This window comes from Siphateles boraxobius, unplaced genomic scaffold (assembly GCF_051911475.1).
Source record: "Siphateles boraxobius isolate OS27281-9 unplaced genomic scaffold, OSU_SipBor_1 40, whole genome shotgun sequence".
NCBI lineage: Eukaryota > Metazoa > Chordata > Actinopteri > Cypriniformes > Leuciscidae > Siphateles > Siphateles boraxobius.
Window position 1 is genome coordinate 5,001 of NW_027509031.1, and position 12,500 is coordinate 17,500.

Here is a 12,500-nt window from a genome sequence, read left to right on the forward strand (position 1 = left end):
ATAGTTTAAGGACTACTACACGACATTAGTCACATCACAAACCCTAAAATTTACATAAACCCGCCCCGTGAACATGATTTATAGATTATCATGACAGAATATGCAAATCAACGACTAGAAGATAATGACACATAAGCTTCAGAAATTCATCAACTAACCATTCAGAAATGTCCTGTTGCATTTACCAATTGCTTTGGTAATAAATAAACTTAATATACAGAGATTACAATGTGCCATTTTATGTATGGTTCGCAGGCTCCAGACTAACACCTGCAGGAAGTATTTGGTAGCACTGTGGGGATGACAATAAAGCAATGAGCTTAATTTGAGGTGTAGATCAAATCAATTTTAATTATTATCATTCATAATATCTAGATAGAATCTATATTAGGGAGTTAAAATGACTAATAAGCCAGTAATCGTCCTCTGCAGCCACCTACTGGTTACAATGGTAATTTAATCTTTTTTTATTTTTAAATATTTTCCGACATCTTGAAACTTTTGGTTTTATAAATGGGGACGATCTTTGAAGGACAACCTAGTCCTTCAACTCTATAGTTTATAACAGAGAACTTGGTCCAAATTTGGTTGCAGTCTGGAGCCCTGTGTTATTTTACATTAACACACACACACACACACACACACACACACACACACACACACACACACACACACACACCTGCCCTCTGAGCAGATGATCGTCCTCTCCGTGTGCCGCTCTCTGTTTGCTCCACCTGATCAGACAAAGTCATGAGCATTAATGACTATTAATGGCATGAGCATGATTACCTGCATAATATCTGCTGATGAAAGGATTCTGATTCGTTACCGTCTCAGAGGCGTCTGACGACTTCTGTTCCTGCTCGTCTGAGACAGATGCGCTGCCTGCATCAGATGCACGGGTTACACTGAGATAATCACCCACTCATAATCAGAATCACACACTCATAATCATCACTGTCACTAACCTGTGTCTGTAGAGTCTGTCTGCGCAGGCACAGCTGCGTCTGTAGAGTCGGTCTGCGCTGGCTCAACAGCATCTGTGGTGACTGTCTGCGCAGGCTCAACTGCATCTGTGGTCACTGTCTGCGCAGGCTCAGCTACTGTCTGCGCTGGCTCAACAGCATCTGTGGTGACTGTCTGCGCAGGCTCAACTGCATCTGTGGTGACTGTCTGCGCTGGCTCAGGTACTGTCTGCGCAGGCTCAACTGCATCTGTGGTGACTGTCTGCGCTAGCTCAACAGCATCTGTGGTGACTGTCTGCGCAGGCTCAACTGCATCTGTGGTGACTGTCTGCGCAGGCTCAACTGCATCTGTGGTGACTGTCTGCGCAGGCTCAGCTACTGTCTGCACAGGCTCAACTGCATCTGTGGTGACTGTCTGCGCAGGCTCAGCTACTGTCTGCGCAGGCTCAACTGCATCTGTGTTGACTGTCTGCGTAGGCTCAGCTACTGTCTGCGCAGGCTCAACTGCATCTGTGGTGACTGTCTGCGTAGGCTCAACTGCATCTGTGGTGACTGTCTGCGTAGGCTCAACTGCATCTGTGGTGACTGTCTGCGTAGGCTCAACTGCATCTGTGGTGACTGTCTGCGTAGGCTCAACTGCATCTGTGGTGACTGTCTGCGTAGGCTCAACTGTGTCTACTGAATGAGTCAGCATGGGCTCGTTTGCATCTGTCTCTGTGTCTGAAGCAAGGGTCTGCGCAGGCTCCACTGTATCTGCTGTAAGCATATGCGCAGGCTCTGCTGTGTATGCACTGTGGGTCTGTGCGGGCTCAGCTGCGTCTGCGGAGAATGTCGACGCAAGTTTTGCTGTTTTTTCTATGAGGGTCGGCACAGGCTCATCTGTATTGGTCTCCTTTGTGTCTGCAGTGAGGGGCTGCGCAGGCTCTGCAACATCTGCAGTGAATGTTGCCATTGATTCAGCTGCGTCTGCAGTAAGGGTCTGCGCAGGGGACTCAGCCATGTCTGCACTGAGGGTTTGTACCGTCTCAGGAGTGTCTGTAATGATCGTCTGCATGGGATCGGAAGCATCTTCAGCCAAAGTCTGCGTCTGCTCAGCTGCATCTGCAGTGACAGTCAAGGTGGATTCAGCTGCATCTACAGTGAGGGTCTGCGTTGGTTCAGCAGCGTCTGCAGTGAGGGTCTGCGTTGGCTCAGCTGTGACTTCAGTAAGGGTCTGCGTTGGCTCAGCTGCGACTTCAGCGATAGTCTGTGTGGACTCGGTTGTGTCTGCAGTGAGGGTCTGCTTTGGCTCAGCTGCGACTTCAGTGAGAGTCTGCATTGGCTCAGCTGCGTCTGCAGTGAGGGTCTGCATTGGCTCAGCTGCGTCTGCAGTGAGGGTCTGCATTGGCTCAGCTGCGTCTGCAGTGAGGGTCTGCATTGGCGCAGCTGCGTCTGCAGTGAGCGTCTGAGTTGGTTCAGCTGCGACTTCAGTGAGGGTCTGCATTGGCTCAGCTGCGTCTGCAGTGAGCGTCTGTGTTGTCTCAGCTGCTTCTGCGGTGAGCGTCTGCGTTGGCTCAGCTGCGACTTCAGTGAGGGTCTGCGTTGGCTCAGCTGCGTCTGCAGTAAGCGTCTGTGTTGGTTCAGCTGCGACTTCAGTGAGGGTCTGTGTTGGTTCAGCTGCAACTTCAGTGAGGGTCTGTGTTGGCTCAGCTGCTTCTGCAGTGAGCGTCTGCATTGGCTCAGCTGCGTCTGCAGTGAGCGTCTGCGTTGGTTCAGCTGCGTTTGCAGTGAGGGTCTGGGTTGGTTCAGCTGCGTCTGCAGTGAGGGTCTGCGTTGGTTCAGCTGCGTCTGCAGTGAGGGTCTGCGTTGGCTGAGCAGCGTCTGCAGTGAGCGTCTGCGTTGGCTGAGCTGTGTCTGCAATGAGGGTCTGCGTTGGCTGAGCTGCGTTTGCAGTGAGCGTCTGCGTTGGCTCAGCTGCGTCTACAGTGAGCGTCTGCGTGGACTCATTAACATCTGCAGTGAGCGTCTGCATCGGCTCATATGCATCTGCTGTATGTATTTCTGAGTCTCTCTCTTTGTCTCTTTCATCTGTCTCCTCATCCCCCACCTGAAAGAAAAGCACCAACACATTACAGAAGATATATACAGACACTCCAGCAATAGGAAAAACCCACAGGATGAATCTGGTAAATTAGGCTTGTTTTACATGCCAAACGACTCATCTCCAAAGTAAAAGAGAGCAGAGGCGAACAGCGCGATCACGTTCTTTGTTGCCAATCAGGTAACCAATGGGACCTTGTCTACACGCGCTACTGCTGCACGGACAACACTTAAATTACTCCATTGCACACCTCAGACCACTTCCTCATCACTTTAACCTCAAACTGACTCATGACACAACACGCACTCCTCCGCAGATCACTTTTGGTGTAACCTAGGCTCACTCTCTCCTTCTCGCCTATCCTCTATGGTTTCATCCTCACTTCCTCCACTCTTTTTCGTTTTCAGGACTGGACACTAACAGTGCTACAGACACTCTTTGCCCCACTACATGTCATCACTAGGATCTTACATTCAGAAACATGGCTTTTCCCATCACTGTGATCATCTAGCTAGTGGAGTGCCTCAGGGCTCAGTGCTTTTTAAAAATGTCCATCCCGACTTCAAAAACCATTTTACTACAACGGCACGGTCCTGCAGATTTGCTTTATACAACATTAGGAAGATTAGACCCTTCGTATCAGAGCAGGACACACAACTCCTTCTCCCAGCTCTCGTTCTCTCCAGACTGGACTATTGTAATGCTTTCTTAGCGGGCCTTCCGGCATGTACTATCGAGCCTTTGCAACTGATCCAGGGTGGTCTTCAACGAGCCGAAGAAAGCCCACGTCACTCCTCTCTTCATCAGTTTACACTGGCTGCCAATAGCCGCTCGCATCGAATTCAAAGCCATTTTCAAAAAATGTCTAAAGACATATCTTTTTCGTCAGCACCTGACCAATTAATACCAGCACTTACTTTTCTATTTTATTTGTTTGTTTTTCTGATTTAAAAACAAAACAAAAAACCCTTGCTATGTGTACTGCTAAAGGCCAGTTCACACCAAGGAGGATAACTATAAAGATAACGATAAAGAGTTCACACCACAACTGTAACGATAGAGATATGAGGAACGATATCGTTGGAATCACTTTCAGAACAATTTTTTTTTCAGCTGTTGAACGATCAAACACTGACAGCCAATCAGAATCCACTCGAATTAAAGGGCTTTGCGCATTTAAAACAGCAAACGGTATTGCGGAGAAGTTGATCCACCACTGTTTGACAGTCGAGCCCCTTTTCAAGAAAATGAATATGGAAAACAATCGTTCATACCCTCTGAATAAACGGTGAGAAGGATTACCTCAGGTATCCAGCGCTCGTTTCCACAACATTGTCTTGCTTGCTTTGAACTTGCTGTGTTGTTTTTAATCCACTATATTGACTACGTCAGCTAAATTCACTGCAGATTATCAGATCATTACACTGGCTACACTCGAAACACAGCATGCTGATCCTCTGCTTGCTAAAGCCGTGTAAATGCAACAAGAACAGTAAAAACATGTTCAATGACGTTGTACACACTTTGAAACCTTAGAATAAACAGACCGTTATCGTTTGTTGGTGTGGACGCAAATATAGTTATCTTTATAGTTATTATCATTCTTGGTGTGAATGGCCCTTAACTGAGACTGGTTACAGCACTTGTTGCCCTCTTGTTGGTCGGATTGCTTCTATTGTTCTCCTCGTTTGTAAGTCGCTTTGGATAAAAGCGTCTGCTTAATGATTTAAAAGTAAATGTAAAACAGCGTGAGCATATGAAGCACTGCTGCTTCAACATGAAGAATGATTTCATGAACGAAAAACCCAATACATGTATGTATAACTAAAGCAAAACCTCATGATTGTTCTAAGCCAATAAGCAGCAGAGATCGGTTCTGTGCCGTTAAGCCAAACAATCTGAGACTGTAGAGGATATGACGTCATGAGCTCACCTCTGATGTCACTTCCTGCAGGGGCTCCGTATCCATGGGCTCCACTGTGGCGGCAGACGCAGCTAGAAGATGAAATCAGTTATTATGAGCTCTTATTATTCACATGCATATGATGATGCACGTGTTTGTGTGTGTTAGAGTGTGCGATACTGACAAAAAAACGAGAACTAGATATTTTGAAAAGAGCATGATTTACCCTCACGCTTCCCTCAGGTCATTTTTAATTTAAAGGGCACCTATTATGGAATTTTCAAAATTACCTTTTTTATTTTCTTGTGTAACATAGATCTTAGTGAACGAAAACATCCTGCAAAGTTTTAAATATGAAAGTTCACCGTATACAAAGTTATTGTCTCTCAAAAGTAAGAGTCGACTCTGAGTCGCTGATATGAATCGATAGATGAACGATGCTTTTTCTCTATCTAGATGACGTCACCTCGAGTTATTTGAATAAGATACGCCCACTCATTGCGCACGCAGACACCAGGGAAAACTTGAAAACGTCATGTCGACCACAAGACGCTGTGTTCTGAAGTGCGAATCAAAAGCGACCCTTTTGCACTGCCCAGGGAGGAGCATTTGAAGACTAAATGTCTACAGTTCATATATACAACTATACCACACAAGTATGGGGCGAACCTTGTGCTGTTCGCATAATTTTAATGACGATCGCTTTACAAACATAAATGCTTTCAAGTGTGGATTCGCGAGTCGGATGATACAGAAGGAAGGTTCAGTACCAGTTTTATTTGGATCAGCTTCCTCCTCCGAATCACAACCTGTAAGTATTATTAATAATTGTTGCTTTTATGTGTTTTGTAGCATGCTCAATATTTGTATGTGTTGTGTAAGTTACGCTCAGCGCAGCTTCTAGGTCTCCAATTGTCAATTTTATTTTGAAATATGTGAAATGTTTGTTGTTGTTATTGGAGTTGTCATAAAGAATAGAGCAATACCTTGTAGTACAACAGTGCTTTATCAATACGTTTATGCGTTGGGCTGACGCAAACAATAACTGATTGGTTCATCTGACCAATAACGCAGATTAGCGTCACGCAAAGGAGGAGTTTGGAAAAATGACTCGTTGAACGAATCATTTGGGAGTCGGTGAGCAAATCAGGTAAAAATAAATGCATATTATAAGACAACAAAAGTGTTTGTTGTCATTGCATGCATGTAAAACTGTTGTTGGGGACTCCCAGAACAATATTAGGAACATTTTAAATGCCATAATAGGTGCCCTTTAAAAAAAAAAATGGAGTGTCCAAGACCCTAGGACATTTGTCACACTTGAACCACGAATACACCAAAAAAATTGGCTAACGCTTCCATTTACAGTGCGTTAACTTACGTGTACTTACCTAAGAAAGTACTGGGTAATATAAGGTAAGTACATGGGTTAAGGTTTAGGGGTAGGTTCAGGGTTAGTACCTAGTTATTACCCAATTATTGTAATTACTATAATAAGTACATAGTATGTACATGGGGAACAGGACTGAAAAAGGAAGCGTTACCAAAAATTGATCCATTCAATTTTTTTGGTGTATTTGTGGTTCAAGGAGTTTTGTGGTTGAAATTGAAATATGAGAGCAAAATTAAATTAAATAAGCTTTCTGAAAAAAAAAAAAAAAAAGTATAATTTTAGGGCTTCGGGTAATTTTGACCCGTGAGGGAAAGTTGTGTTACAAAGTGCGAGGGAAGGATGGAGGTTAACATTAACAACAATCTATTATGGTAATGGATACACTACCTGCATCCTGGGACTCGTTCACCGCGTAACCCGACACACTTCCAGCGCCTGCAGGGAGTGTGTTCCCGTCGCCCGGAGACTCCGAGACGAGACTCGAGGAGCGCGCGAGATCGGGGTCCATGGAGAGCAGCGTCAGCGCCGCCTCCTTCATCTTCAGATCCGCTTCGGTCTCCCGGCGCTCCGAGGCGGAGGAGCACACGTCCATCAGGCTCAGGAGGGCGTCGGCTTCAGCGCTCAGGGGGCGGGGCTCTGCGGCGGACACGCCCTCATCCTCGGATTCGGGAGTGACGTCGCTCAGCGCACCGTACGGGTCGTTCGGGTGAACTGTGGTGCTGGACACGGATTCGGGATCTCCCGCGCTCGAATCCTCCTTCGCTCCCGATATCCTCTCGGGATCCTTCGGGAACTTCTCGGTTGTTTTCTTCGCTGACTTCGCTTTCTCCTCTGAGGTTTTCCTTTCCTCTTTTCCCGTTTTAGTCTTGGCTTCGGGTTTTTTATCCGATTTTCCTGCAGTACTCTGGGATTTAGTCCTGTGTTTCTCTGATAAGGATCTGACCTTTGACCCCGCCTCCACTTTTCGCATGTCGCCCTCATTTTCCGGGATTGATTTCTGCGAATGATTCTTGTCCAACGACGAATCCTTCCTCTCCGACCTCACCTTGAGCTTCTCTCCCGGTTTACCCTCTGGATGACTCCTTGACCTCTTCAGGACCTCTTTAGGGTGCTTGTCTTTCTTCCGGCTGACCTCTGACCCCGCCTCGACCTCTGACCTCTCCTCTGAGGAGCCGGTAGAGTCCAGACGCCGGAGACTCTTGCCGCTCACCTTCGCTTTCTCCTTCTCGCTCTTTCCTTTCTTCAGGTTCTCTTCATCCGCAGCTTCCGTCACAAGCGTCTTGACCTCTCGGGATGAGACAGAACTCTTCCGGTCCGACTTGACCTTTGACCCCTTCTTCTCATCAGCTGCTCCTCTCGCGGTTCCTCCATCTTTCTCATCTCCGTCTCCGTCTCCGGTCTTTCGGAGTTTGTGCTTGAGTCGTTCATCAGGGCGCTCTTTTTCCTTCTCTTTATCCTTGCGCTCCTTTTCTTTCCGAACCGTTTTCCCAGCCGTCCTCTGGCGTTCCTCGGTTCCCAGCTCCAGATCCAAGATGAAGGAGTGAACGCGGTTCTTCTCAGGCAGCTTCTCCTCGCCGTCTGCTTTCTTCTTGCGCTGCTCGTCCAGATCGGACAGTCGTCGCACTGACTTCAGACTCACCGCCTTCACCTGAAGAGAAACAGAGATGCTACGACTGATAGACAAAGAAAAATCTGGAGAACGAGAGAAACTTACATCTTTGTTGACTGAATCCCCCTCAGTGTCACTTTTCTTCCTGTCGTCCTCTTTTCTAAAAGAAAGAGTCAAGTCACCTTCATTTATGCAGCGCTTTTAACAATATAGACAGTTTTAAAGCAGCTTTACAGTGATAACAGGAGATTACAGTAACAGAGATTGTTTCGGCTTTAAAGCAGATCTAGAATAAAGTTATTGTCCAGATAAAGTTAGTTTTGATTGATTCACTTCCGTTCCAAAGATCGTTAGTTATTAACTTAGCGGCCGCTAACACGACACCGGTTTAACAGAAAACCCTTAATGCGATCCGGCTCATCCGCACAACAGTGTTTGGAGCTCGAGAACGCAAACCCTGAAAGGTTCCAAGGTGCAAGCAGTGAACATTGTTTGAAAAACGTTATCATCTCCATGTAAACTTCAAAAACGTGAATCTGTGAAAAATCTGTTTTAATATGGAAGCCCATTTTTACCGCAAAGGGCAAAAAATGATGACAAAATTCTAAATGATGACGTACTAAGTCATAATTATGAGATGAAAATTCAAATTATGAGACTCAAAATGATGACAAAAAAGTCAATTCCTAGGAAATTCTCAGATATTTTCTTAGGAACATTTGTTTTCTTAAGAAAATTGATGTTATCTGATATTTATGGAAGCCCATTTTCACCACATTTATGACAATTCAATTCAAAATGATAACACACTAAGTCAAAATTATGACAATTTCAACTTCTCAGAATTGTTGTCATAATTATGAAGTTTTTTAGTGCTTATATTTTAAATAGTTAATTCATTATTTAGTTAATAAATTAGTTAATTAATGAGACTATCTCAAGACGGAGAGATCTGTTGCAATCATTTGCACTGTCTTTATTAGCATCAACTGAAAAACATTTTCTTTCAGCTACTTGCCAAGGCAACATTTCTCATCTTTGTTTAGCTGAAATAGTAAAATAAAGAATTAAATGAACTACAAATTATTTAAAAATATATTATTAACACTTCACAATAAGGTCATATTTTTTAACAAATGTAATAACTAACTTGAACTAACAATGAGCATTACAGCATTTATTAACTTTTGTTAAGGTTAATAAAAATGTTCACGTTAGTTCACAGTGCACTAACTAATGTTAAGAGATACAACTTTTGATCTTAATGTATTAGTAATTGTTGAGATTAACGTTTACCAAGATTAATAAATGCTGTAGAAGTATTGTTCATTGTTAGTTCATGTTAACAAGTGTTGAAGAAATTAAGCCTTATTGTTAAAGTGTTACTGACATTAAACAAAACACTAAAAACGTAATATTAAAATTATAAAAGAAAATATAAAAATAATATCGAACTCAAAATATTAATAAAAACTATACTAACGTGTGCAGAAAAGTGCTTTGGAAAAATTGTCAATTATAAAATCCAAAACAAGGTCCCTATTTGACTCATTTAAGCAAAAAGTCTGATCGTTGTTTACATTATCAATAATCGTTGCACATCTCTAGTATACGTAATGTGTATTATATGGAGCAGGTGTTCTGTTGTGATGCTTTATATTTAATATATTGGTCCCACTTTATATTAAGTGGTACAAAGTACTTATTGTGTTGATGTTGTATTGTAAAACACTTGTGCTGCAATTGAGGTGTGATACGGGTAAGGTTAGGGACAGGTGTGTGTGATACGGGTAAGGTTAGGGTCAGGTGTGTGTGATACGGGTAAGGTTAGGGACAGGTGTGTGTGATACGGGTAAGGTTAGGGTCAGGTGTGTGTGATACGGGTAAGGTTAGGGGCAGGTGTGTGTGATACGGGTAAGGTTAGGGTCAGGTGTGTGTGATACGGGTAAGGTTAGGGTCAGGTGTGTGTGATACGGGTAAGGTAAGGGACAGGTGTGTGTGATACGGGTAAGGTTAGGGACAGGTGTGTGTGATACGGGTAAGGTTAGGGACAGGTGTGTGTGATACGGGTAAGGTAAGGGACAGGTGTGTGTGATACGGGTAAGGTTAGGGTCAGGTGTGTGTGATACGGGTAAGGTTAGGGACAGGTGTGTGTGATACGGGTAAGGTTAGGGTCAGGTGTGTGTGATACGGGTAAGGTTAGGGACAGGTGTGTGTGATACGGGTAAGGTTAGGGACAGGTGTGTGTGATACGGGTAAGGTTAGGGACAGGTGTGTGTGATACGGGTAAGGTTAGGGTCAGGTGTGTGTGATACGGGTAAGGTTAGGGACAGGTGTGTGTGATACGGGTAAGGTTAGGGTCAGGTGTGTGTGATACGGGTAAGGTTAGGGACAGGTGTGTGTGATACGGGTAAGGTTAGGGACAGGTGTGTGTGATACGGGTAAGGTTAGGGTCAGGTGTGTGTGATACGGGTAAGGTTGGGTCAGGTGTGTGTGATACGGGTAAGGTTAGGGACAGGTGTGTGTGATACGGGTAAGGTTAGGGTCAGGTGTGTGTGATACGGGTAAGGTTAGGGACAGGTGTGTGTGATACGGGTAAGGTTAGGGACAGGTGTGTGTGATACGGGTAAGGTTAGGGACAGGTGTGTGTGATACGGGTAAGGTTAGGGTCAGGTGTGTGTGATACGGGTAAGGTTAGGGTCAGGTGTGTGTGATACGGGTAAGGTTAGGGTCAGGTGTGTGTGATACGGGTAAGGTTAGGGTCAGGTGTGTGTGATACGGGTAAGGTTAGGGACAGGTGTGTGTGATACGGGTAAGGTTAGGGTCAGGTGTGTGTGATACGGGTAAGGTTAGGGTCAGGTGTGTGTGATACGGGTAAGGTTAGGGTCAGGTGTGTGTGATACGGGTAAGGTTAGGGTCAGGTGTGTGTGATACGGGTGAGGTTAGGGACAGGTGTGTGTGATACGGGTAAGGTTAGGGACAGGTGTGTGTGATACGGGTAAGGTTAGGGTCAGGTGTGTGTGATACGGGTAAGGTTAGGGTCAGGTGTGTGTGATACGGGTAAGGTTAGGGTCAGGTGTGGTGGTATGGGTAGGTTTAAGGGTGGGTTATGGTGTAAGGGAAGGGTCAACAGTGTAATCACAAATGTAATTACATACATTAATTACAGCTGTAATTACATGCAGGTATTTTCAAACTATTAGTACAATGTAAAAACATGTATGTACACAATAAGTCCATTGTATCAAATTATTAATTTCAATGTAAGTACATAATACCTATAGCCACTTAATATAAAGTGGGACCAATATATTTTATATATAACAACCCAATAAACTAATTAAACACCTCATCTTTGGGGAATTAAGACGAATTGGAGGTTATCCTAACTTTAAGAGGTTATTCACAATGATTTTTAAAAAATCTAATAAGATTTATTTGATCTAAACTATTTATTAAAAATTCCTTTCAAGAATTTGAAGTTTTGTTGCAAGAACATTTTTAAGAAATGTTTCTGGGAATTCAGAATCTTATTCTAAAATAAGAATAATTGTATTGTTGTCGAACCCCCCAGACCTGGAGTCTCTCTTCCTCTGGATGCTCAGAGCGACCTTCTTCTCCAGGAACTTCTTCTCCTTCCGCGCCTCTTTAGCTCTCGGTCTCTGATCCGCCAGTCTCTTACGGTCTGAGGGAGAACATCAGGTCAGAGATCAGGAGTGTGTTTCCCGAAAGCAGCGTCAGCCAACTGTGATCGAGAGTTCTGTCGTAATCAAGAGTTTAACGAGTCTGTGTTTCCCGAAAGCAGCGTCAGCCAACTGTGATCGAGAGTTCTGTCGTAATCAAGAGTTCAACGAGTCGGTGTTTCCCGAAAGCAGCGTCAGCCAACTGTGATCGCGAGTTCTGTCGTAATCAAGAGTTCAACGAGTCGGTGTTTCCCGAAAGCAGCGTCAGCGAACTGTGATCGCGAGTTCTGTCGTAATCAAGAGTTCAACGAGTCGGTGTTTCCCGAAAGCAGCGTCAGCCAACTGTGATCGCGAGTTCTGTCGTAATCAAGAGTTCAACGAGTCGGTGTTTCCCGAAAGCAGCGTCAGCGAACTGTGATCGCGAGTTCTGTCGTAATCAAGAGTTCAACGAGTCGGTGTTTCCCGAAAGCAGCGTCAGCGAACTGTGATCGCGAGTTCTGTCGTAATCAAGAGTTTAACGAGTCTGTGTTTCCCGAAAGCAGCGTCAGCCAACTGTGATCGAGAGTTCTGTCGTAATCAAGAGTTCAACGAGTCTGTGTTTCCCGAAAGCAGCGTCAGCCAACTGTGATCGCGAGTTCTGTCGTAATCAAGAGTTTAACGAGTCTGTGTTTCCCGAAAGCAGCGTCAGCCAACTGTGATCGAGAGTTCTGTCGTAATCAAGAGTTTAACGAGTCTGTGTTTCCCGAAAGCAGCGTCAGCCAACTGTGATCGAGAGTTCTGTCGTAATCAAGAGTTCAACGAGTCGGTGTTTCCCGAAAGCAGCGTCAGCCAACTGTGATCGCGAGTTCTGTCGTAATCAAGAGTTTA

The 12,500-nt window shown here is 44.7% G+C and overlaps 1 protein-coding gene across 2 annotated transcripts in view; it reads right to left on the reverse strand.

The window, feature by feature from the left end:
* The window catches only part of bod1l1 (biorientation of chromosomes in cell division 1-like 1), a 28,506-nt gene that overhangs the window by 4,487 nt on the left and 11,519 nt on the right, over nt 1-12,500 (reverse strand). For both annotated transcript variants that reach the window (XM_077197595.1, XM_077197596.1), the window contains exons 9-15: nt 11,527-11,635; nt 8,056-8,110; nt 6,729-7,989; nt 4,979-5,040; nt 969-3,051; nt 830-885; nt 680-734 (exon numbers count right to left, since the gene is read on the reverse strand). In XM_077197595.1, the coding sequence (XP_077053710.1) occupies nt 680-734; nt 830-885; nt 969-3,051; nt 4,979-5,040; nt 6,729-7,989; nt 8,056-8,110; nt 11,527-11,635 (3,681 nt within the window). The remainder of the gene's footprint in view (nt 1-679; nt 735-829; nt 886-968; nt 3,052-4,978; nt 5,041-6,728; nt 7,990-8,055; nt 8,111-11,526; nt 11,636-12,500) is intronic.